At 53.6% G+C, this 26,514-nt stretch overlaps 1 protein-coding gene across 9 annotated transcripts in view; it reads left to right on the top strand.

Moving 5' to 3' along the window:
* The window catches only part of CLEC16A (C-type lectin domain containing 16A), a 210,302-nt gene that overhangs the window by 142,134 nt on the left and 41,654 nt on the right, over positions 1 to 26,514 (top strand). For all 9 annotated transcript variants that reach the window (XM_051847427.2, XM_051847426.2, XM_051847428.2 and 6 more), the window contains 3 exons: positions 9,973 to 10,124; positions 14,926 to 15,130; positions 17,189 to 17,356. In XM_051847427.2, coding sequence (XP_051703387.1) covers positions 9,973 to 10,124; positions 14,926 to 15,130; positions 17,189 to 17,356 — 525 coding nt within the window. The remainder of the gene's footprint in view (positions 1 to 9,972; positions 10,125 to 14,925; positions 15,131 to 17,188; positions 17,357 to 26,514) is intronic.

Genomic DNA, 26,514 nt, shown 5'->3' with positions numbered 1-26,514 from the left:
AAGAGTGATGATAGAGCAGGTGAAGTGTATTGGGCCAGCCACAGGTCAGACATGCTGTCCTAACTTGTCTAAACTTTACAACTCCATGAAGTCCGTTTCTCCCGCAACATTTTATTTTGACATCTTTTGCGTCTACAAGAGTACTTGAAAAAGTTTATGGAAGGGGTGGGAGGTTGGCACAGTAATTAAGATACCGCTTCCAACACTGGCATCCCATACTGGGGTTGCAGGTTCAAATCTCCCCTCCTTTTCCAATCCAGCCTGATGGATGGATGGCTCAGGTCAGGTCCCTGCCACCCATGTGGGAGACCCAGATGGAGTTCTGGGCTTCAGCCTGGCCCAACTCTGGCTATTGCAGGCACTTGGGGAGTGAACTAATAGATGGAAACTCTCTCTCTGCTTTCCTTCAAATATAAATAAATAAATAAGCAAACAACATAATGCAATAAAAATACATAGCGTAAATATTTTAAGTTTGTGAGAAAATGGAACTAAAATGTTTATTTGGTGCAAGAAGTTTTCGAAATCATGTATAAGAGATCTTCAAAGTTTGTGGAAAATGCATGTGAAGAAACTTATAGATTTTGATAATTTTTTGCATCAAAATATACTTTATTTTTTCATGAAGTTTCTGAAGTGCTCTCATACAGTCAACCTGGACGCCCTGTGCAGTGAAACCTTGTATACCCTCCACGTACATTATACCACTACTCTCTTGCCATACTTATTCTATCACATACCTGTTCCTCCATCAATCCACCTTATTTTTTTTTAATGCATTTCCAAGTAAACTTCAGGCCTTGGCACGCTTCCGCCCTAGCTAATCCAGTGAGTGTATCATGAAGTAGATCTGGGAAGTCCTTTTATTACCCCAGCCCTCAGATAAGGCAAGTGACGCAAAGGCAAAGCCTCTTGCTGGGGATCAACACAGCTAGAAAGTGTTTGAACTTGGCAAATATCACTTCACTGATACCCTGTGAATAGCAATTCACTCTTATTTCACACATTAAAAAATAAGAAATGGAGGGGGATTAGTGAGAACTCTCGGGGTACAGTAATGCTTTGTTCTTATCTTGGGTATTGGTTATGAGTGGGATCTGTACAGCTTACATACATTTCTTGATAAGTATGCTGTATTTTAATAAAATGTCTAAAGGAAAAAAAAAAAAAAGAAAAAGGAAGTGTCTGAGCTAGCAGTCACCTCCAGGCAGGCAGCCCCAGGCCGGGCTCGTGACTCTTCCCCTGCTTCTAGGGCTGTGTTTATGGGCGGGGAAACGACTGGAATGTGTTAGGATAGCACAGAGTTCTCAGTGCCTCAGCCAGTTGCTCTTGGCACTGTGGACGGGCCAGGCACGTGGAGAGGAGGCCCAAGGCCACGGCATCAGCAAGGTAGCTGAGGCCATAGCCCAGGCCATCAGCCGTCATGGTGGAAATCTTAGAAAAAGCACCGATCACTGTGTCCCTGGATTTCTGGATTTTGACGAATGGCCTTCTGTCTCCACAGCTGATTGCTGCTCTCCTTTGCAATCCCGGGAAGAGCAGCGGTATGTTTTTCTTTATTGTTAAGGAGGCCCGGCTCATAGGCCTGGCAGTAGAAATATGCCAAGAGCCACTCCATCCAGGAAATTCTGCACTGCACAGCTGCCCCCTTGCCGTGCTGGGAAGGAATGCTTTAGGGAGCTTCAAGACGACAAAGTAATTGATTGCTACTTGCAGCAAATAACCCATAAGCTGTTGCTGGGTTGATGGAGAAATGGTTACTTAATTTTCTTCAAAGGATTGATTTGACTGTCAGGAGAAGCAGCCAAGCTAATTGATCATGCCAGTTCACACCCTCAGTGGGAACAATCGGGTCTCTACCTCCTTTTGGTCTAGGCGTGGCGGGGGAGGGGGGGGTTGGGCATGGAAGCCCCCTCAGGAATCCTCTGAGGCTCAGGAGGGCCTGGGTCCGGGTTCTGCAGCCTGCCTTTGAATCCAGGCATTCTTCCTTGTCAAAGCCCTCGAGCTAACTCCCAAGAAAACCTGCTGGAAGCCACTTTTTATGCCCACCAATGCTAGCGATTTCATTTTGGAGTGGATTTTAAAGATCTGTTTATTTATTTGAAAGCAGAGAAGCAGAGAGAGAGGAGGAGAGACAGAGAGAGATCTTCTATCTGCCGGTTCACTCCCACAAATGGCCGCAACGGCCCAAGCTCGGCCAGGCTGAAGCCAGGAGCCAGGAGCCAGGAGCTTCTTCCGGGTCTCCCACGTGGGCAGCAGGGGCCCAAGATCGTGGGCCATCTTCCACTGCTTTCCCGGGTGCATTAGCAAGGAGCTGGATTGGAAGTGAAGCAGCTTTGACTCAAACCGGCACCCGTATGGGATGTTGGTGCTGCAGGCTGTGGGTTAACCCACTGTGTTGCAGTGCTGCTCCCTTGGAGTGGATTTTTGATGGCACCCTTACATTGGACTTCTGGTTGACCCACAGCCTGGGCCTGCTTCTCCCCTTTGCCCCCCTCCTCCCAGTGAGTCTGTGACAGGAGCCCCACGACTCATTAGCCACCTCCACACAGGCTGATTCCGAAGTGTCCAGGGTTTCCAGAGGGCTCTCTCCCTGTACTGGTCTGACAGCCCCGCGAGGGCAGGGCTGTGGCCTCTCGCTCACCACGTGTCTCTGCATCTGAAAAGAGCCCCGTGGCAGCCGACGCTCTGTGTCACTCCCTCGAGTGCCCAGGGAGTCGGAGAAGGGCTGAGGTCTGCTGCTGGAGGGGCCGTCGAGTGCCCGGTGAAGGGGGACTTGCCAGGGGCAGCCTCGGAGCAGTCAGGTGGCGTCAAACCTCCAGGCTGAGCTGGCATTTGCCGGTGCCCCTGGAAGCCAGTTTCCTTCGCTTGTTCAGAAGGGTGTGAAGGTCACATGTGCACATCAGAGCGTGTCCTTGGGAAGTTGCTTGGCCTCCGGTACTCTGTGTCCTCTGGATCGGCGAGCCCACTTGACCGGGACCAGGTCGAGCAGCGGCTCTGGGCTTGGCATACAAAAAGCACTTCCTGCCTCAAACCCTCAGCCTGATTCTCTCGGTGTGCGGCTTCAGACAACCAAAGCCTGGAATGGCCACCTCCAGGGACAGTCCGTGATCCTCATTGTCTTGCTGCCTTGCCGATGGAAACTGAGTCAGTTTAGGTGCAGGCCTTGGGGCTCCCTTGACAATGGAGCCATGTACCTTTCTGGCCTCCCATTGGCTGTGAGGTCCTGCTCTGGGCCTTGCTTGCCTTCTTGGAGCCCCCGGGGTGCTCAGGGAGGCCATGTGCCCTGTTCCCCAGCCGGACCTGGCCTCTCCAGAAGATTTGGTCCTGCTCACTCTGTTGCTGATAGAACTCCGCTGTGGCCTAAAACCCAGAGTGTCAGATTTCAAAGCACAGGAATTCAGCTGGCCAGAGATTTCTTCGATTCTAAATGGAGTTGGAGCCACCAGTATAGAGCCACCAATGCCAAGATTTAAATTATGGTATTGCCATCCATATTTTATTATGAGGGGATCATTTAAATACAGCACAAGTCAGTCAGCCCCAGTTATTGCTCAGTAATGAGCTACAGCCTGTCAGAGGAGCCGTGGAGAAGGGCTGCAGCCCAGGGGCTGCAAAGAACCGCCGGTCGAGAGGTCCTGGTCGGCCCCCGTCGGCCCTCCTCCCCAGCCAGGAACAGGTCAGGGTCCTGCCTCCCTGGGGTCCTCAGCCACCCCTGGTCAGGGAGGCCTGACTCCATCAAGAACAAGTAAATGGAGAATTCAAGAGTGGCAGGTGTTGGGGAGGGACAGCGTGGGCCCAGGAATAAGGGGAGGCCTCCGGCGGTCCTGTCTGTCTTGCCTGCTCCCTGACCCACAGACCTCTGAGAACTGGTCCCACGCTGTGCTGCATCATCCCCTTCTGAAGGGACTCACTCCGTCAGGAGCCTGCACTCAGGCACAGGGTTCTGATGAAGTAGGGGCCCAGAAAGTCAAGGCCACTCCAGCTGAGAGGTGCCCCAGCCACCTCGGGCAGCTTGTCTCTGCGGTGGGTGCGGGCACGGCCCAGGCCCCTCTCAGACCACTGTGAGAGTCCCACAGGGGTCAGGTGTTTTCTGTCAGTGAGGAACCTGAGACTCAGAGAAGGAGGTGGCCTACCCACGGTCACTCCATTGTTAATGACAGAGCTGGGATATATATTTTTAAAGATTTATTTATTTATTTATTTGAAAGGTGGATTGAGAGAGAGAGGTCTTTCATAAAGCCAGAAGCCAGGAACTCCATCGGGGTCACCCAGATACTTGAGCCCACGTCTGCTGCTTTCCCAGTCACATCAGCGAGCAGCTAGATTGGAAGCATGGAGCAGCGAGAGCTGACCCGGGCACACTGACCCCGGATGTGGGTGTACCAAGTGGCGGCTTAAGCCACGGCCCCGGAATGCCCTCCCCCGGAGCTGGGGTTGGGGGCTGGTCTCCGTGGCTCCAGAAGCCAGGTTGTTTGTACCAGGCCAAGTTGTTCTAATTCTGCGTTTCCTGGCAAGGCAGCTCTTGCATGCCTTTTCCTTTCCTCCCCTCGTCCCCCACGCTTCCATTCTGCTGGGAGTTTCTGCATGAGTTTCCCTTCGTTCTGCTTAATCCTGCAAAGCCTCTGAGCATGCAGAGGAGCCAGCCTGAGCGCTCTCCCCAGCAGGCCTACTGAGATGTGGTGGATGGGCCCTAGGTGGTGCCTCAAGCAGGGTAGCATGTTAAGTCTGCCGGGATACAGCATGGATTAACGTAAATCACTGTTGTAATGATCTAGTGCTGAAAACAGCCACTTACACACTAGTGGCTTAACACAGCGGTGCTCATTCGCTCACACATGTTTAACTTGCCCAGGGTTCCGTGCAGATTGCTCAGTCTCTGCTCGAGGATCCACGAGGGCCTGGCTGTGGGCCTGGGACCTTGCTTCTCCCTAAACCGTCTCAATGGCTGCTTGGGCTTCCCCACAGCATGGTGGGTAGGTTCCAGAACATTTTAGGATCTGACCTCAGAAGTCATATGGCATCACTTCCGTGGTACTCTTTAAGTCCAGCCAATCACAGAGACCCTCCTAAGTCCAGGAGAAAAGATGTGGACCCCACCACTTGAAGGGAAGAGACTCAGCTGCTTAAGAAGAGCACATAGGGCAGGACTCACTGCTGTACTCACCTTTCTGGAGTACGGGCCATCAGGAAACCCTTTTCCATGCCCCACCGGCCCATTCTGTTATGCCAAGGAAAATGTCTCAGACTGGTACTAGTTTTAGAAACTCTCTAGCCCTTAGATTTCCCTTTTTATCAAAAGAACAAGCTTTAGGCTGTAATTTAATAAAATAGTCTTTTTTCTTTCTTCGTGGTCTTTTTCCCTGCCATGAGAGAGGAAGTACCAGGAGGCTCTCTTTGCCAGTGTGTCGCCATAATACACAGTCGGTAGCAAAAGCATAACACAGGCAACGTGTGGCATGCTGCCCTCTGTGAAGGAGAAGGCAGGGAGGATGTAGCCTCATGAGAGCTTGGAGGTATGCAGACAGCACGTTTTCCCTTTTGCAAATGAGCGTGTCACACATGCACGAAAGTCAGCATTCGACTTTGCTTCCCACCCAGCGCTGTCCTCTGGAGACGCGACGGTATCGCGTGACCTGCCGGTTCCTTCCACGCCATTGGCATGCAGATTTGCACCAACTGAACGAGCATGTTTTACCGAGGTTTTCCCTCATCGCTGGACAGGTGGGTCTTCATAGACCCACAGGTTGCTCTTGATATCTCTTGGCCCACGCATGCGTCTTTCTTGGGAATATACCAATCACGAAGTCATAGGATGTGAAACTTTCAGTTTTAATAAATAATGCTAATTTGCCCTTCAGAATGGCTGGGTTGATTTGTTCTCCTACTTGCAGCTGTTGAGAGTGCCAGTTTCTCTTCATCCGTACCAACACCTGATGTTATCTTTTTTTTTTATTTTTGCCAACCCAGTGAGTAGAAGATAGTATCGTGTCTTGATTTAGTCCCTGATTTCTCACGAGGCTGAGCAGCTGTGGGTGTGCTTGCTGGCTGTCTCCATTCCCCAGTCTTTGACTCCTTCCCATTCACTGCTCTGTTCATCTCTGCCTCTTAGATCCCACATTCTGTTCTGCAGTTTTGTTGGTAGAGTCCTGTGCCCCACCCCTTTTGAGGTGAAGCTGGTTGGGGAGGGAACCGGCAGATGCAGATGGGCAGTGAGATCTGGAAGGTGTCTTGAGAGGTGACCACAGAGCCTCATGACACCTGTCACCTGCGCTGGCCTCTCTGCCACAGGTGCTCCCAAGAGTCGGGCAGGAGGTTGCCGAGGCGGCTGCACACCATGATGGAGATGCCTGCCGCTGAGTCCCTCCCACATGCCAGTGACCCTCCCAGGACCTCAGCACCCAGCACGCTCCCTCGGAGTGCGGGCAGCATCCACACGTGCGTGGGGGAAGGCTGCATGCCAAGGCCTTAGAGAGCGGGCAAAATTGAGCTCCCCGCATCACCCTCCTGGGCTGCTCCCCCGCCCCAAGATGCTGTGACGGTCTGCAGGCAAACTGCCTTGTCCCTCAGAGCCCCGGATGGGCATGGGCGCAGCCAGCGGGTAAGCAGCTGGGGGTTGGGAGGGGACAGCCGAGTGGCCCACAGGAGTTCACCTCAAACCAGCGTTTCCTTGATCTTGCCGAAGGACGCCTTCTCTCAGAGCTACTGTGTTTCTCCTTAACTGCCCCCGCCACCGTGAGAAGCGCCCTGGCCCGCCACGGCCGCCTTTCAGGCTTCTCGTGAAATCCTCTCACGGGGCTTTCATGTCGCAACTGCCCTGCTGAGAGCGGTTCCGCTTTGGGGTTTTGTCCTTCCTTTTCTGTGCTTTGTGGTGGAGGTGGCAGCGCTGTGCTCCCCCCAGGCCCGTAAGGCAGTTGGGCTGTATGAGGGATCGCCTGTGGCCAGACCCCACTGTCGCCCACACGCGTGATTGTGACTGCTTGTCCAGGCCGAGCCCTCGGACAGACCTCACCTGTGCACGTGAGAACAGAGGACAGCCAAGTTTGTCCTGTCTGAGAGGGAAAGAGGAGCGAGAAGAAAAAGGAGCTACCTTTTCCCCCTATTTTTAAAAGGTAAAATATTCTTACTGAAAATATGTTTTCAGTATTGCTAAAGAAAATAAACCTCATGGAAAATTTTTATGAGAATGAGTGTGATCATGTCTATTTTTGATAATACAGAACACTAGATATCCAGTTTGGAATTTAAAATTCAGGGTAAAACGTATTTTTTTAAAAAAACTTTTAATGGCAGGCAATGATACAGTGGTTAAACCACCATTTGGGATGTCCACGTACCATATTGGAGGGCCTGGTTTCAAGTCCTGGCTCCCCCACTTCTGATCCAGCCTCCTGCTGATGTGCTCCCTGGGAGGCAGCATTGATGGCCCAAGCGCTGGAGTCCTGCACCCACAGGGGACGCCCAGATTGAGTTCTGAGCTCCTAGCCTCCACCTGACTCAGCCCTGCTTGTTGTGGGCATTTGGGGAGTAAACCAGCAGGTGGAAAATCTGTCTTTCTGTCTCTCCTCCCTCTGTCTTCCTGCTTTAAATAAATATATTTTTAATTCCAAAAAGAAAATCCTCCCCCCCCCCCCCAAAAAAAAATCGCTTGTCAGGCTGTTGGGAAAGGCAAGAAGAGTCTTGCTGTAGGTAATCAGAAGACTGAGCTGGAGACGGGACAGACGTTTGGTGCCGGTGTTCAACTCTGGAGGCATCTGGCTTGCTGGGGAGCAGACACAAACACGAGGCCTGCAAAAGCTGGGAGGAGGGGCTAGAAACATCCACTCAAAGCAAGAATCCCAGAGAGGTTACACTTAACCCTCAGGATAGAACTGAGCTGTGTGTCTTAGGCGTCGCTAGAGGGGGAGCGAGCTTACCCATCATCCTTAGATACAGACGGAAAGGGAAAGGGGGAAGGGAGAACACCTGCGCTCCAGGTCACTACCTGTGCGTCTGGGACCTGCATCTTGTGTTGCCTCCTTACCCCTCGCAAATTTAAGGCCAGTCTTTGGTCCGAGTGCTGCAAGCATGACTTGGTGGGCTGAGTGACACATTCGACAACAGAAGACAATAGTGCAGAACAAGCTCAAAGTGGGTACTGAAAATGGGTGAATGTCGTGGATATAAAGTGTACGGCTATAAGGAAATCCCACCCCCAACTCCTTACCCCTCCTCCTAATCAAGCTTCTGTTAATGTTTGGGCACACTGTTCTCACTGATACTTATTGGTAGGAATACTTTTTTTTCCCATAACATAGCAACTCAAAGTAATAAAATGTTTAAAATTATAATGTTTTCCACTGTTATCACAGTTATTTGTAAATATGATTTTATATGGGTTTTTAGGTGTATTTCAAAAGAATATCTTGAATACTTTATCATTTTTAAATCATCTGAAGCAATACTAGCAGCACATGGAACTAAAATGAAAGTTCTCCCATTCGTACTCCCCCCCACACACTCCTCCCCCAATTCTCACTTCCCTCCCCACAGGTAACCACTGTTCACAGTCTGGTTAAACATAACTTTGAAATGGGTATATAATTTTCCGCCTAATGGGAAAAAAAGCATACGCAAAATATTCCCCTATTTGGGGACATTTTGGTCGTTTCCTGGTTCAGCTATTTCATTTCAAACGTGCATGGCAGAGGATTCCATTGGAGGGAACTCCAAGTAGTCCAGGGGTATCTCGAGCAGTCCTGTTTCCTGAGTCATCAGGGACACACACTAACTTAGACGTGGAATTGGGAGGCAGGGTCCAGGCCTGTGCCGGGAGCCCCCTGTGCACAAGACCCCACACTAAATGATTTTCTTTTTTGTTCTCAGCCAGTGCACCAAGCACCTCAAGACAGGCGACAGCTTTCCCATTTTACAGATGGGAAAACCGTGTTTCCTAGGGGCTGGGTGCCGTGCCCAGGATCCCACACCATGTGGTGGAGTGCGTGGCTGTGCATTGCCAGGCACCATGGGAGGACTTGGTGTTCCTGGCACAGAGCAGGGACTGTTTGCCTGTCTTCTCGTAGTCGAGTGTCGCTCCCCCTCTTCGTGGAGGAACAACACAGGACCCTGCGCTGTTCTTTCGTCTGCTCGGCCCTTCCCGGGTTTGCTGCTGGTTCTTCCCGGGTTGGCTACTATCCCTTCCACCTCCGTGGAAGGGCAGTTCCCCCTGGCCGCATTCCCCACTTCCGCAGGGGAGCGGCACACCGCCGGCCGGCTCTCTGGGGGGCTGCACGGGTTCCCTTAGATGTTCCCCATAGATGTTCCTGGTGCATGCCGTCTCTCTCCTCCTTTATAGTCCTCCTCCGCCAATCCTAACTCGGCTGTCCACACGCCGAGTACGCTGCTCTCCTCCAATCAGGAGCAAGTCCTACAGTTTATTAGTTGAACTGGAGGCAGCTGTGCGGAAGCTGTTTACTTCTCTCCTAGCGCCATATTGTGGGAGAGCAGATGCATAGAATAAGTCTTAATTCCAGTAACTTAGTCTAGTCCGAGCTGCTCCCCACAGAGGAGAGCAGATGCATAGAATAAGTCTTAATTCCAGTAACTTAGTCTAGTCCGAGCTGCTCCCCACAGTCGAGGCAAACACCATCCCACCTGTCAGCTGCCACCAGGTCTTAAGGAAGCGCAGCAGTGTGCCTAGGAGTCTTGGGATGCTGGATGTTTTTAAGCTGTGGTATGAGCTCCTTTTTAGAAGCACTTTGAGGGTGTAGGCATTATCCTAGTTTTTTAGATCAGCAATCTGGGGCCCAGAGAGGTAAAGAGACTCAGCCAATATAACTCAGAGGAAGGGCTCGAACCCTGGTCTGGGTGACACGAGACCTGACCCCTTAACACTGAGCCCTGCGGCGCAGGAAAACCAGAGGCAGCCTAGACACGTCCTTCAGTCCAGGCAGCTGGACCGAGCCTCATTCTGCCCTCCACTCTCTCTCCCAGACAACAGTGACTTGATCGCGTGCACAGTGGTCACCAAGGATGGCGGCATGGCCCAGCGCTTCCTGGCTGTTGACATTTACCAGATGAGTTTGGTGGAGCCGGATGTGTCCAGACTGGGCTGGGGAGTGGTCAAGTTCGCAGGTCTTCTGCAGGTAAGATGGCCAAGAGCTCCAGAATCTCTTCCCTCACATGCAAAACGCCATCATCTTGACAAACGGCTTACTTCAAAGGCAGAGTTACAGAGAGAAGAGAGAAACAGAGACAGAGAGAGGTCTTCATCTATTGGTTCATTCCCCAGATGGCGGCAACAGTGATGTCTGGGGCAGGCTGAAGCCCAGAATCCCATCCAGGCCTCCCACATGGGTGGCAGGGGCCTGAGGACTCAGGCCATCTTCCCCTGCTGTCCCCGATGCATTAGCAGGGAGCTGGATCAGAAGTGGAGTAGCGGGGTCTTGAGCTGGTGTGCATGTGGAATGCCAGGGTCACAGGCAGCATCCTAAGCCCCATCCCCATTTTACAACTAATTTTTAGTGATACAGAGAATATATATGGAACTTGTCCCTGAAAACACCAAAGCCTTGCACAGGTGCACAGATACGGGCCAAGGCACCCTGACCAAAACCCTCAGTCCTCTCCCCCCTGCAGGAGATAACCTGTGTTGTCAGTCTTGTCCTTCCACACCTGCCCATCTGCCAAGGACGTAGGTGAATGTGACGACATGGACTGTTTTTTAGAATTGTGTGCAGTCAGCCCTTTGTATCCACAGCTTCTGCATCTGCAGACTTACTGGGGGACAGTGGTGTGTGTGCTGAACATCTAAAGGCTTTTTTTCCTTCTCATGCTATTCCCTAAGCGATGCAGCGTAACCACTATTCACACAGCATTTTCACTGTATTACAGGTAATCTGGAGGTGGTCTAAAGGGTGCGGGAAAGTGTTGCATAGGCTATATGCAAATACTTTGCCATTTTACAGAGGGACCTAAGCACCTGTAGATTCTGGTAGCCAGGAGGGTTCCCAGCACCACGCCCCTGTGGATCCTGAGGGATTACCGAACCTATTACTTGAGAGTATGATTTATGGTGTCACATTGGCCATATTCTGAACTGTGCTTTTTTCACTCAGTTGCATAACTGTAGCAAGGCATGTGTAGGCTTTCCCAGCCACACTGCCATGACCAGGAGTGTTATTTCCTGGTGCACTTGAGCAAGACTTCCCTAGGCAGGTAACCAAGAAACTGGGGGCACCTGTCGCTAGAGACCGCCCCATTCCTCTCCACAGCGATGGTTGCCACCAGCAACTCAGGAGAGTGCCCCTTGCCTCATCCCCCGTTCAGCAGAGCCAGGCTCTGAGTGCCAGGGACCGAGTTGGAGCTTGAGGTTTTGTCCTATTTGTCAGCGTGATGCGTGGCTGAGAACAGCGCGCCAGCTCTCCCCTTGCCACGCCCCTCCCCCCCACAAGTCCCGGCAGTCTGTGTCTTTGCTCGACGGTCCTAATACCTTTCTGTTTTGTTAAGATTTATTTATTTATTTTTAAAGACCTAAAGAGGAAGACATTTTCCAGCCACTGGCTCACTCCCCAAGTGGCCGCAACAGCTAGGCCTGCGCGAGAGCAAGCCAGGAGCCCTGAGCTCCATTCGGGTTACCACATGGGTAGCCAGGGCCCCAGTCCTTGGGCCGTCTCACACTGCCTTCCTGGGCACATTAGCTGGATCCGAAGCAGAGAAGCTGGGACTTGAACTGGCGCTGTGATAGGGGATACTGGCATTGCAGGCTCAGCTCCTGTACCACAGTGCTGGCCCCCAGTCCTGATTTCTTGTAAGGCCCTGCCCAGGCTGACTCACCTCTGCCTGGCCACAAGATGACCTGCTGGCTGTGGCTGGTTCTCCACAAGAACCGCCCATGTGTTTGAAGAAGCTCCTGCAGCCTCAGCCCCAATGTCCTCTTTCTCAAGGCCTTTCTATTTTTATACCGTCTTTTCCAGAGGATGATGTGAGAAACCACTACAGAAGAATCTCATTTTATTTATTTTTATTTTTCTTTTATTTGAAAGGTAAAGACAGGTAGACAGACAGAGGTCTTCCGTCTGCTGGTTCACCAATGCAAATGCCTGGGACAGCTGGAGCAGGGCCAGGCTGAAGCTAGGAGCTCAATCTGGGTCTGCCACGTGGGTGGCAGGAACCTGCTGCTTTCTGAGGTTAGACGTTAGCAGGATTGAAAGTGAAGCCAGGGGGCTGTGCTGTGGTGTAGCAGGTGGGGCTGCCGCCTGCAGTGCCAGCATCCCATATGGGCGCCAGTTCCGGTCCTGGCTGCTCCACTTCCGACCTAGCTGTCTGCTATGGCCTGGAAATGCAGTAGAAGATGGCCCAAGTCCTTGGGCCCCTGCACCCTCATGGAAGACCCAGAAGAAGCTCCTGGCTCCTGGCTTCAGATTGGCGCAGCTCTGGCCATTGTGGCCAATTGGGGAGTGAACCAGCGGATAGAAGACCTCTCTCTCTTCCTGCCTCTCCTTCTCTCTGTGTGTAGCTCTGATTTTCAAATAAATAAATAAATCTTAAAAAAAAAAAAAAAAAAAGGCAAAGCAAAGCCAGGTCTCAAACTCAGGCACTCCAACATAGAAGGCAAGTGTCCCAGGTAACATCCAAACCACCATGCCAAACCTGCCCAGAGCTTCTCATTTTACTTTATTTTTTTTAAAGATTTATTTTATTTATTTGAAAGACAAAGTTACAGAGAGAGGTGGAGACAGAGAGAGAGGTCTTCCATCCGCTGGTTCACTCCCCAGATGACCGCAACAGCCGTAGGGAGCTGCACCAATCTGAAGCCAGTGTCTCCCATGTGGGTGCAGGGGCCCAAGCACTCGAGCCATCTTCTACTGCTTTCCCAGGCCACAGCAGAGAACTGGATCGGAAGAGAAGCAGCCGGGACTAGAACCAGCGCCCATATGGGATGCCAGCACTGTAGGCCAGGGCTTCAACCCACTGCGCCACAGCGCTAGCCAGAACTTCTCATTTTAAAAAAGACTTCCAGCTGGCACCACGGCTCACTAGGCTAATCCTGCACCTGCGGTGCCGGCACCCCGGGTTCTAGTCCTGGTTGGGGCACTGGATTCTGTCGCGGTTGCCCCTCTTCCAGTCCAGCTCTCTTCTGTGGTCCGGGAGTGCCGTGGAGGATGGGGGGCCAGGAGGAGGCACCTGGCTCCTGGCTTCGGATCTGCGCAGCGCACTGGCCATAGCGGCCATTTGGGGGGTGAACCAATGGAAGGAAGACCTTTCTCTCTGTCTCTCTCTTTCACTGTCTAACTTTGCCTGTCAAAAAAAAAAAAAAGACTTCCATGTAAGATATTTGTGTGTTAGGTGACTTATGTGTATTTATCAAAGCTTATGATCAGTTTCCTTTAGAATTTGGTGTCAGGAAAGTGTTTTCCTGTCCCTGAAAGACTAATCCATTTCCTTGTTTTTGAGGGAGTTGTGTTTTTCTTTGTTTTCTTCAAGATTTATTTATTTGAAAGGCAGAGTTGTCGGGGGTGGGGAGAGACAGGGAGAAAGAGAGGTCTTCCATTTCCTGGTTCAGTCCCCAAACGGCTGCAACTGCCAGGATGGGGTCAGGCCAAAGCCAGGAGCCAGGAGCTTCATCCGGGCCTCCAATGTGGGTGGTAGGGACCCAAGCACTTGGGCCATCCTCCACTGCTTTCCCAGGAAGTTAGCAGGAAGCCACTGGGACTTCAACCAGCGCTTTTGGTCATCTTCCAGTAGCCACTGTGTGTCAGGTCAGGCTACGTGCCTCGCTCCCTGCTTCCAGTGTGTAAAATGTCTCATCCAACGTCGGCCTCTCCAGCGCATTATTTCCAAGGGGCCCGTGCCATAGGAGATGGCTGGGAACCATCCCCAGCGTGCGTCTGGTGTACGGCTTCTTCAGCATTTCCCCACTTCCTCCAGCCGCTCGGACTCTGTGTCTGCCTCCTGTCTGTGCTGCTATCTCAGTCACCTCAAAGCTTTGTGGGGAGCAGGTGCTCTGGTAGAGTCTGTTCTGAGGTTTCGGACTGGACTTTTCCCCAGGACACGTGTGACACCGGTTTCTATTGCACCTTTCACACAGAGCGCTCTTCAGATCACTGCTAAGTTTAGCCCTCCCTGGCCCTTCCTTTAGAGACCAGAAGTCCCCTAAAGGCGCACAGATGGATCCCAGTGATCCCTTTCTAAGAGAAAGCAGGAGGAAACTGATTAGGAAATTAGAGATTATCTGAGATCATGCCAGATGGTGACAGGGGTCTTGGCTTGTTACCTCTGGTTTCTCAGAACTGTTAGTTTGCCTGCTAAGTTGCCAGTGGCCCCTTAAAGAGGCTGCTGTCCCCTTTTGGTCAGCATCTGACTCGAGTTCCCAAGAAGGAGGGTTTGGCTGCTACTTGAAATACCTGCAGTCCATAGCAGAGTGCTGGTTCCAGTCCCCGTTTTTCCACTTTTGGTCCAGCTTCCTGCCGGTGCATCTTGGAAGGCAGCAGATGATGGCTCAAGGGCTTGGGTTCCTGCACCCGCGTGGGAGACCCAGAGGGAGCTCCTCACTCCTGCCTTCATTCTGGCCCCACCCTGCCTGTTGTAGGCATTTTGGAAGGAAACCATTTGATAGAAGACTGTGTGTGTGTGTGTGTGTGTGTGTGTGAGTGACTCTGCTCTTCAAGTAAATGAGATTTATTTATTTTAAATAAATTTTAAAATAAATATTAAAAAATAAAATTCCTCCTAGAAACAGGTCCTAGCCACCACAGGCAGCGTTGGCTCCTTTGGAGCGCTTGGGCTTCTGGCCTGTCTTCTACTGGACCTGGTCTGCTTTGTGCCCCTCTTTGTCTCTGGAGGTCCCCTACAGAGCGGGGTTGACCCGGGCCCCTCTGTGGCTGAGACTCAGATCCACGGCCGCTGAGCAGGACATGCACGCTGTGCCTTGGTTCCTCCCCGCAGGACATGCAGGTGACGGGTGTGGAGGATGACAGCCGCGCCCTCAACATCACCGTGCACAAGCCCGCGTCCAGCCCGCACTCCAGGCCCTTCCCCATCCTGCAGGCCACCTTCGTCTTCTCGGACCACATCCGCTGCATCATCGCCAAGCAGCGTCTGGCCAAGGGCCGCATCCAGGCACGGCGCATGAAGATGCAGAGGATCGCTGGTGAGTGGCTGGCCCACAGCTGTCCTCCGGGCCTGGGGGCAAGAGCAGCCCCAGCGCGGACTTCCAGAACCCCCTCGCTCCTCTAGAAGCGGACACAAATAGTTCAGGGAAGCTGCTCCTCATGTCATACTTGTTCGGTGTCTGGTTTCCAGAAGAGTTTGGTTTGTAGGTCTGAGAGCCAGCCCTCCCTAGCAGGCAGGAGCCCTTCGTGAGGGACCGTGTGTCGATCCTCCGCACTGCTATTCCCAAGGCTGTGGCCGCAAAGTGCTTAGACTCTCCTGTCCCACCTGGGGTCCTCTTCAGTAGGGTCTGTTCCACCCATTTTACAAAGGAGCAAACTGAGGGTCAGATTGAGGCTTGCTGCCCCAAAGTCCCGCGGGCAGCAAGGTGGCTATGCAAGCTCATTCCTTCCTGGCTCTCTTGAGGGGCAGCCCTGCTTGCCGAGGATGGGGGTTCTCAGCGAGGCCCTGAACTGAAGGTGTTGCGTTCGCTGAGGCGCATGGTGTTTTCTTCAATGGGGAGGCCTCCTGCGAACCCCCACACGACAAGCAGCTTTGCTCCGGGCCACCGGGTCCAGGCACCAGCAACCATTCCCGTGAGGTCGCTGTGGAGGCAGGGGGAATTTCTGAAGAAATAACCTAAAAATAAACACTCCATCGGCTGGGTTATTTCCAGCTGCAGGCCTTCCTTGTCGAGGCGCAGGGCCTGCCTCCCGCGTGGTCCTCCCTACCTTACTCTCATTTGGCTGAAACTTGGCCTCCAAAATCATTGCAGAAGCATTTTGTAATGTGCAGAGTGACTTAAATCATTCAGCCCCTTTCTTTCAAGATTTATTTTCAGAGGGATTTTTTTTAATGCAAAGCAATTTCTCATGGCCGACATGAAGGCCAGATCTTTCATTTGAAAATTGAGAATTATGCTGCAGAGTGGCTGTTGGAACTAACGCCTTGGGTATTTCTTAAATTGATTTTTAAAAGCCCCTCCAAATTGACATGAGACTTGTTTATGGAAGGGAGAACAGCAGCTGAGACAGAGAAACATGCCCCATAAATACACCTGTCCACGCACAGATGTACTCTCTCACATGCACGCGCTCGTGCGCAGGTACCACATTCGCAATGACAAGTGCGCTGAGCGCATAGAGACCTTCTCATCATTGTTCTAACATTGTTTAACGACTGTGCGTGTGGCAGTTACGTTGTGTCTGGTGATTTAACACCTTTGGGAAGATGTACATAAGTTACATGCCAGTCCCGTTTTACATAAGGAACTTGAACATCCTCGGATTTTGGTTTGGGTAGAGGATCCTGAACCCCACAGGTACTGAGGGATGGCTGTGTGTGTGTGTGTGTGTGTGTGTGTGTGTGAGAGAGAGAGAGAGAGAGAGAGAGAGAGAGAGAGAGAGAGAGAATTTTCAAGGCAGACTTGGTCCCACATGCATTAGGGTCTGAGATGGAACCAGCAGGCAAGCTTTGCTTGATAAGAGTCCTTTATACACCAAAGCCGTGAATGCAGTGTGGAGACTGGCCCGGGACCCCTTTTTTCTTAGTCCCATTCTTGGCCTGAACCCCTTGTCAAACACACAGTTGTTTTTTTGAGCCTTAGTAGATTTTTATTATTATTTTTACTATTATTCATTGATTTTATTTATTTGAAAGGCAGAGGAAGACAGAGATCTTCCGTGTACTGGTTCATTCCACAAATGAGCCAGCCTAACATGACATCAGTAACCAGAAACTCCATCCCAGTGTCCCACGTGTATAGCAGTGCCCCTACTATTAGTTAGCACCTGCTGCCTCCCAGGGCGCACATTAGCAGGAAGCCAGAATCAGAACCAGAACTGGGCCTCGAACCCAGGCACTCCAGTACAGGGTTCTGGGGCTCATGTGGCAGCTTGATCACTGTGCCAAATGCCCTCCCCACCTCAGTGGGTCTTTGACATCCTGTTGACCTCCCAGCTCCGGGCTGCCTGCTTCCCGGCAGGGCACAGCCCCTGGAAACTCTCCCCACCTCCCGTCCTGCATGCTGAGAGTGGACTGTGGTGTTGTTTGCCCGCAGCCCTCCTGGACCTCCCGATCCAGCCAACAACCGAAGTCCTGGGCTTTGGACTCGGCTCCTCCAGCTCCACCCAGCACCTGCCTTTCCGCTTCTATGACCAGGGCCGCCGGGGCAGCAGCGACCCCACGGTTCAGCGCTCAGTGTTCGCATCCGTGGACAAGGTGCCAGGTAAGCCAGTCCCGGAGCCTGCGCCGTGGCTCGTGCCCTTCTGGGTGGGGCTGGAGAGTGTCTCCTCGCCTGTGCCTCCGCGAGCTGCCCTTCCTCGCTCAGAACCCAGGCCACCATGAAGCACCAGCCGCTCAGAACTGACCAGAGGGCCAGGTTACATGCAAGCCACACAAGTCAGTCCTGCCTTTCCCTGTGGGGTTGGCTTTGGTGGGTGTGTGGAAGAGCTTCTCAGAATTCAGACGCAGGAGTTTCTCTGAAAGTTCTTGGACACGCTTAAATCAGTAGTAGTGAGGTCGTGGGAGAACAGCTTCCTTCTCCACGTAGGATGACTCGCAGGAGAGAGCGCCCGTGGTTCCTGTTTGGGGCCTGAGAGGATGGCCCCGGGCAGCGTCCGTTTCTCCGACCCTGGAACATGTCTCCCCACTCTGACCAGCACTCCTCTCGCCCTGCCCCTGCCCTCCCCAAAGACGCACTTGAGGGAAAGCTCAAGGTGGAGTTGGCAGACAGGAAGAACGTCTCCTGAAGACCGACTCTCTTCCGTTCTGACACGTCTGCTTCAGTAGTCCGTGTGCACCCTGGTCCCTCGGAAGAGAGCCTTCCCCTGGGAATCTGGCCACACTCCCCACCCCCACAGCACTGTCCCTCCACACGGAGGGCTGCGGCTTGCACTGCTGCAACATGTTTTCCAAAGCAGTTATAGGGTGGCCGTCAGAACCTGCCCCAGATCCAGCCCCCAAACCTCCTCCACTGCCCACCAACACCGCGTATGGTGTATTCTTTATTGTTTCATTTGATTCATCCACTTTAAAATGTATATGCTGTGGACATGTGATTTTTAAGGATCCAAACATAGGTCTTCTTTGCTCTGCAAGTAACCACAGTGAACAGTTTCTTGCATATCCTGTGGGAACGTGTATTTGTATGTCATATGGGAAGGCAGGGGGTATGTGGTTCTGCACCCGCTTCACTGACCGATGGACCGGCCTTGCACAGTCGCCCAGATGAGTTGGTGGCATCCTCATTGCGTGGCATTTTGACATGCAGATGAGCCAAAAACTTTCCTAACCCTTTCGTATTCATCAGAGATCTCTGTGCCATTTCCAGTGTTTTGCTTTTACGGTGTCACAGTGAACACCCTTGGAGTGTCTTTGTGTAGTTGTAGAAATTTCTCGTGTCTGGGGGGTAAATTCCCAACAGGGCGTCTGCTGAGTCCCAGGGAAGGGCTTTGAGCATGTCACTCGCTCTCCGTCCCAATGTGAACGTTCGAGAAAAGGGCCACAGTTCACTTGCCTTGCGAATTGTTTGCATTCTCAAAACCAACCCTAGGCTGTGAGACTGATTGTGGCACCACCTCTGTTCTCAGCTAGGAAATGCGAGATGATTCTGCCTGGGCCTGGGCCTGGGCCAGGAGGATTCTTTGTTAAAAAGTTCTCCAGGTTGCTTCTCATTCTACAGCAACGGTCACTGAGTACACCTAACTGAGGGCCGAGAGCCCAGGCTAACTGAAGGCAGAGTGGCCTTAGGAGAAGTTCTTTCCCTTAGGTCATGGGGCCTCTTTGAGTTTGGAGACTTCCTGGTTAAGGAGAAAAGCACCAGGATTATCCCCACCCAGTCCTCCCTGGAACAAGCAGCTGAGCCAAATGTGGCCTCCTTTGGGACTTGTGTTGCCGTCTCTCTGTGTGCCGCTCTGTGTGCTGACTTCTCACCTCACCCGCCCTGCCGGGGCTCCCAGGGGAGCTGGGAGATCATCGGGGCTACACTGGCCCGGGCGGCAGTGCCGAGTGGGACTACAGCAAGTCACAGGTAGCCAGCCTCTGCAGGTGGCCATCCAACCCTTGGCTGGGTCTCTCCCCTGACTGCCCATGGAGGTGCCACTCACGTCCCCTGCAGGGAGAGAGGCCTCGCTGCCACTCCGCCATGGCGTGGCGTGAACAGGAGTGACTTCAGCTCCCTGCCCCTCCCTGCCTGCCTTCTCAGTAGGCAGGGCTGCCACAGCGATACTCAGCCTCCGGGAAACATCCCTAATCCTTCTCTTCCCCCTCCGCACATCCAGCACGTCCTCGACCCCCAGAAGGTCCTTCCCCCTTTCTCCTCCCACAGGGCTTCCGGAATCGCAGCAGCAGCGTCCTCCGTGTCCCCTCCCCTCCATGCAGCCAGCAGGATCTTTCTAGAACATACATCAGATCATGCCAGGACCCTGCTGCCAGCCTTCCAGTAGCTTCCCCTTGCACGTGGAGTAAACCTGGTGTGAGGACCAGGAGGGCTGGCCCCTGCCACGCTGCTCACTCCATCTGTGCCCTGGCCTGCTGACACTGGAGGTCCACCCGCCTCAGAGCTGTCCTGAGAAACCCAGAGGGCTTTAGTCAATGTGACTTGTACCGATATTTGTGGCCGTGCTTGTAAGATGTATGCATTTAGTAAAGCCATTGCCTGTGAACTTATGTGAACAATAACTGTTTTCCAAAACAAACAAAAATTGTTTTATAATTTTTCAAGTCTCCTTAGTGTCTGGCTTAATAGAAGACAGCTGGATTCCCCTCTCTGCTTCTGCTTTGGCTCCGTTGTGACAGCATACGTTGCGTGGCCTCTGGAGAACTTTCCCGTATGCCCCTGGGAAAATGAGTTTAAAAGGAAAGTGATGTCTTGTTCTTGTGGAAGCACCAATCCCCACAGCAAGCTTTAAGTGACTGCTGTGAGGCAGTTCCTGAGCCCCTGCCTGCCTCAGGGCCTTTGCATCAGTTGTTCTCTAGGTCTCTCACACAGGTCGTCTCTCTTGCTTGTTTATTTTATTTTGTTGGAAATTTTGGCTGTGTATCTGTACATGGTTTTTGAATCTTTATGTTCATTCCGTTTGGAAGGCGGTGAGAGACAGAGAGATCTTCGACCCACTGGTTTACTCCCCAAATGCCTACAATAGCCAAGGCAGAGCCAGGCAGAGCCAAGAGTTGGAAACTCCATCCAGGTCTCCCGTGCAGGTGGCCGGGACTCAAGTACTTGAACCATCATCTGCTGTCTGCTAGGGTGCACCTCAGCAGGAAGCTGGATCAAAGCAGAGGAGCTGGGGCTTGAAACGAGCGCTCTGATGTGTGATGCCAGTGTTGAGGCAGTAACTTCAGCTGCTGCACCAAGTGGCTGCCACCACAGAGGCCTTTTCTGCTTAGTCCCCGGCTGGGGTTACCCCACCCCCCACCCCCGCCATCCCATTAGCCTGGCAGCCGTTCCTTACTTGGTGCAGGCATTAGTGTACCTGGTCATAGTCTCTTTCCCGGGTAGATCGTCACCTGCCTGGGTGGCCCTGGTCTGTCCCGTGCACTGCTGTATCTCAGCACCTAGTACCGTGCCTTCGATTCAGTGTTGGTCAATGAAGACCGAACCCCGGGGGCGATCCCATCTGCTTCTCCCAGAAAGACAAGGAGATGCCTTCTGGGGCCCTAGACCTCTGGTGGTTTCATCTGGGACCCTTGAACAAGGAGACTGAGACGCACCCCGCCTCACCTGGGGCAGCGGGGGAGGGTCTTGAGCAGCATTGCTGTGCTTCCTGTCTGTCGCCACGGTGAGCCAGATGGGCGGCCAGGCAGGTGTCCCCAGGTAGGAGGTCGGGGTGGTCGCACACTGACTGAATGTCGTGCCCTCTCCTTCCTCACAAGTGCAGTGCAGAAGGCAAAGCGCAGGCTGGGCAAGCAGGCTGTGGGGGCGCTGATCATCAGAGAAGGCCCAGGAGGCCTCCTGTGTGTGACCCCTCGCACCTCCACAGTGGTGGTGTCCCCATCCCATGCCTGGGGGAGGATTTGCGAGGAAGGAACCAGTGCCGGCCGCAAGCCTCGGAGTGACTGCTGGAGCGGTCTGCTTTCTGGGGCCCCATCTTCTCGCATCTGCGAGTCCGGGTGGTGGTCAGAGAGCAGTTGGTCTTCCGGGAGAGGCTGTCAATGACTGTGTTTGATGAAAATACACCTTTCACCTCCTGGGAGGAGCTACTGCAGGAGCACGTTAATCGGGGCTAATAGGTGACTAGCACTTGGGTATGTTTTCCTTTTTCCATTTGGCTTAGAAAGAAATCACAAATTCCACTGGCCACTTTTATGTTGATGGCCCTCGGCCATGGCATTTCTGCTATGCGTGCCCCTGGCCAGGGAGGGAGGGGCCCACGGTGGCCGGCATGTGGGAGTGAGCAGGCTCAACCAGGTCTAGACTGGAGCCTTCGGTGGCTATGAGGTGCCACAGCCCTATGGTCAGGGCTCTCCTGGACCTGTCCCAGTGACTCACAGCAATGGCTACTGTCCTGGGGCTGCCAAGGCAGGCAGTGTCCAAAACTAGCCCACGAGGAAGCCTCTCCCCCAGAGCAGAAGCTGTTCCCTGGAGTGACCCTGGGGTCCCACGGGCCAGCGCCTTCATTCCGAGGGCAGGCTTTGACCTCCAAGAGCAGCGCATTACTCCTTGCTGGGCGCCTTCTGCCCTGGAGGCCTCGATAGGAGGCCGCTGGGGAGTGGCGGCTGCTCCCAGGTGTTCACTGGCCGGGTGTGGGGGGAGGCCCTGAGAGAGCAGCCAGGCAGGTTGACAGGCAGTGGTCCTGACCGAGCAGGGCCTAGTGACCCATCTCCCCATGTTGTTTATCACCAGCCTTGTAACTCGGGACAGGGACTGGGCCTGCCTCTGTCACTGCTGTCTCCTCTGTGTCAAAGTCTCCACTTCCCCCATCCCCGTGACCCATAGCCCTCGTCCTGGGGTCGGCTGCTCACTCCCCTCTCCCCTCCTCTTTGTGGACACATAACACAGCTCAGTGTTAACAGCCACACAAGCTTTCTGGCCAGGCCTTACCAGGACCAAACACATTGCATTTCAGGGCTTCCATCTTTGTGCCTCCCCGTGCCTAGAACCCTCTGCCTGGCTGGGACTGGCTTAGCGTCCAGGGCTTTGCTCAGGTACCTCTGCAGGGCCCTTGCCCGAATGCACGGCCACCGCACGCCGTCTGCACAGCAGCTGGTTTCCATTGGTTAGCTTGAGGTGACGTTCACATAACACAGAACTAACTAACCATTGAAGGGGAACCACTCAGGGCGGTGAGTACACACACAGTTCTAATAGTGAGCTCTCATTAGCACTCTGCTCATTCCAAAACATTTTCATCCCTCAAAATGGAAGCCCGCAGCCATTGAGCAGCCCCTGCCTGTTCCCTCCTCTTCCTGTTCCCCCTCTGTCTTCAGAGTTCCCTGCCCTGGGCCTGTCCTGTCAGTCGCCCAGCACGTAGCCGTTGGTGCCTGGCTGCTTTCGCTTCCCATAGTGGCCTCAGCATCCACGCACAGGTTAGCGTGTGTCACAACTTCGTTTCTCTCAATGGCGAATAACGCGCACGGTATGGCCGGCCTGCGCCCTGCTTCTCTGCTCCTCCCCGATGGACACTTTGGTTCTTTCCACCTTCTGGCCGCCGTGCACAGTGCTGCTGGGAACATTTGTGTACAGGGCTTTGTTTGAACATCTGTTTTCGTTTCTTCGGGGATGTATATCTAGGAGTGGAAGCGAGGTCAGACGATCACTTAACTTTCTGAAGAGTTGCCAGACTTTTCCCACGGCCTTCGTAGCCCTTATCTGCAACTCCAGTTGCCATGTTTGTTTTCTTGCTTGCTGCCACGGTCCTGCAGAAAGGAAAAGGCACTTGTGGGGAGAGTCCCTGTTTCCTCTCCTTGACAGCGCTGGCGTTAGTGCACAGAAGCTCAACAAGAAGCAGTGACTGTGTGGTGGGTGCACTGCGACGGGGGAGGCAGGGGCTGGGGCCGGGTGGGTTCTCCAGTCTTGTTTTCCCAGCAGGCCGTAAGCTCCTGTGGCCCAGGCATCTCTGACTCCACTCTGGTGCCTGTCACCAGTTGGCAATGGATTGGGGGGCCAGCTAGAAAATGGGACTTAATCTGGCCGGCGCCGCGGCTCACTAGGCTAATCCTCCACCTGCGGCGCTGGCACCCCAGTTTCTAGTCCCGGTTGGGGCGCCGGGTCTGTCCTGGTTGCTCCTTTTCCAGTCCAGCTCTCTGCTGTGGCCCGGGAGTGCAGTAGAGGATGGCCCAAGTCCTTGGGCCCTGCACCCACATGGGAGACCAGGAGAAGCACCTGGCTCCTGGCTTCAGATTGGCACAGCGCGCCGGCTGTAGCAGCCATTTGGGTGGTGAGCCAATGGAAGGAAGACCTTTCTCTGTGTCTCTCTCTGTCTCACCGTCTAGCTCTGCCTGTCAAAAAAAAAAAAAAAATGGGATTAAGTCCCCTAAGGGCCACGCTCTGTCTACCTCGCTCCTCGCCCCAGCCTCCTTTTGGGCTGGGGGAGCCATGTCTGTCCTGGAGCAACTGGGAGCACTGTGCTTGTCACAGGTGTTATCTTTATCAAAGGCAAACAGACCGACTGTGTCAGCCTGACACGGAACACCTCAGGGTTCTGCCGAGAAGCCTGGCCGTGCCAGGGCCAGCCTCTGGCAGCTGAGTAACTGACGAAGAACGCGAAGACTACAGCGCTCGGAGCCAGCGGAGCTAACCGCGAAGCCACCGACTGACAGCCAAAAAAGAAAAAAAATCAATGTTTAACTCACAGATGTCGCTTCTGTCTTCCCTCTCCTGGGGATGTGCACTAGGTGCCAATGCCATCCCGTGGTGATGTTTCCCAGAAACTAAGTTTCTAGCTCTGTTATTTTTCTTGTTTCCGATTATAAAACTGGAGCCAATTTTCTCTTTCCAGCTCCTCAAGGCAAAAAATACCCTTTGTGGGGTCACACAGGAAGGAGAGCCTGCCCCGTCCTGCAGTGTCCGCAGCCAGAGCATGGGCCTATGGGCTAGTGAGGTGGGAAATTCGATTGCCACCCAGAATGGAGGACCCCGCCATTTGTTTTCTGGTTGTTGGTTTTTTTTTTTTTTTTTAAGATTTATTTATTTATTTGAAATGCAGAGTTACAGAGAGAGGGGGGAAGACACAGAGAGATTTTTCTGGCATCAGCCAGAGCTGGGCCAGATCAAAGCCAGGAGCCAGGTACTTTATCCAGATCTCCCACGTGGGTAGCAGGGGCCCAGGTACTTGGGCCGTTTTTTTAAAGATTTACTTATTTATTTGACAGGCAGAGTTACACAGAGAGGCAGAGAGAGAGTCTTCTATCTGCTGGTTAACTCCCCAAATGGTCTCAATAGCCAGAGCTGCACCGATCCGAAGCCAGGAGCCAGGAATTTCTTCTGGGTCTCCCACATGGGTGCAGGGGCCCAAGGACTTGAACCATCTTCTACTGCATTTCCAGGCCATAGCAGAGAGCTGGATCGGAAGTGCAGCACCTGGGCCTGGAACCGGTGCCCATATGGGATGCCAGCACTGTAGGCAGCGGCTTTACCCACAGCACCGGCCCCACTTGGACCATCTTCCACTGACGTCTCATGCACATTAGCAGGGAGCTGGGTGAGAAGTGGAGCAGCTGGGACACAAACCAGTACTGAAACAGATGCTAGTGTCAGGCGATGGCTTAACCCATTGCGCCACAATACCAGCCCCAACCCCTCCATTTGTAAGCAAAATATATTGAGCTGCTAAGCACCTTATCTATTTTTTTATCACTTCCCAACAACCCTGGGAAGAAGATTTTACCATTTTTCCCTTTGTGCCTGGAGGGACTGTCCTCCCTAAAGTCACACATTATCCACCACCCCACCCCACCCCCCAGCAATCCCTTGACCCCAAGTCACCCCGCTCAGACCCGGAGCCCCAGCACCCCGCTGAACCCGATGCCTCTTAATTTCTGCTTTCACACATCTGCAGTGCGTTCCCCAGCTCTGGTTTCAGAAATCGACTTAATCACGGGCCCCTTAGCATTCACAGCGGGGGCCGGGGCGGGAGGTGGGGGGGCCACAGCCACATTGCCAGCTCCAGCTCTTAAGCACGTTGGGGCAGAAGTCATCCCTGTGTGTGAAAGTGCGTCTGTAGTTGGAAGAATCAGCTTTGACAGGCGCTGATTGCTCCTCCTGGCCTCTCTGGAAGCTGATCCCACTTGCCCTGTTCTGTACTGTGAGGCCCAGGCCAAGACCTTGGAGCTCTGGGAGGCAGGCTGAGGTCACAAAGGTCAAGGGCAGACCTGCAAAATGCTGTCTCCCGAGACCAGCACTTCCGAACCAGGGCAGCAGTGCAGGGTCACAGCGAACAACGCTTCTTGCACAAGTTCGCCCCTGGCCCGTCGTGAACAGAAAGTAGAAATGAGAGTCCACGCTCCTGCCTCAGCAAGAGAAGCCAAGTTTCCTGGCACAAGCCTGCAAGTGGCGGGGTGGGGGCGCACCGAGCCCGCTCAGAAATCAGGCCTGAGCCGAGTCCAAGGGTCCCCTGTGTGCTAGGCCTCTTTTCAGGGCCACTGGGACGGCCAGGAAGAAAAAGCTCTTCAGGTGCCCTGGAGCTGGGGGCACCCAGCTTGGAAGGGAACCAGGTTCTCAAGCCAGGGCCTGCAGGATTCCCCTCTTAGAACAGGTCCCCCGGGGTGGGTGTTTGGCTTGGAGGTGAAGAAGCCTGCACCCAGCACCAAGTGCCTGGGTTCTGTTCCTGCCGGTGCAGACCCTGGGAGGCAGCAGGTGGTGGCTGCAGTTTCTGGGTCCCTGCCACCCATGTGGGAGACCTGGATGGAGCTCCTGGCTCCTGGCCTTGGGTCCAGGCTAACCCCCGTCATCGCGGGCGTTTGAGGAGTAAACTGCAGAGAGGAGCGCTCTCAGTGCCAGTCTCTGTCTCACTGCCTCTCAGCTAGTTTAATAAACATGCTCCCAAAGACCCCCACCCAGTGGACACAGTGGCAGCCCCCTCCCTTGAGAACTGTGGTCACACAGCGAGCAGCACAGCCATCGTGCCCCAGACGCCTTTCCTAGGAGGCAGAGGCTGGAGACGAGTTCCTGAGAAGTGGATGTTGGGTCACTTCTGAGGCCGCCACCTGCCTCGACTGCGCACGTGCCCGTGCCGGGAGCCTGCTGCGTGTGATGGCGTGTCAGACTGCGGGGACACTCCCTGCCTGCTTACGGGGAGGGGTGGGAGACCAGACCCCGTCTTCAGCCCCCATGTGAGTGTGGCTGTGCCTCAGCGAGCGCCCGGAGTGAGAGGCCCAGCCCCACGCCCGTCTGCGCTCGCCAGCATGGGCCTGTCCCTGCTCATGGGACGAGCTCCCACCCATTGC

The sequence above is a fragment of the Oryctolagus cuniculus genome, chromosome 19 (assembly GCF_964237555.1).
Source record: "Oryctolagus cuniculus chromosome 19, mOryCun1.1, whole genome shotgun sequence".
Lineage (NCBI taxonomy): Eukaryota > Metazoa > Chordata > Mammalia > Lagomorpha > Leporidae > Oryctolagus > Oryctolagus cuniculus.
This window is presented reverse-complemented; position numbering and strand designations above follow the sequence as displayed.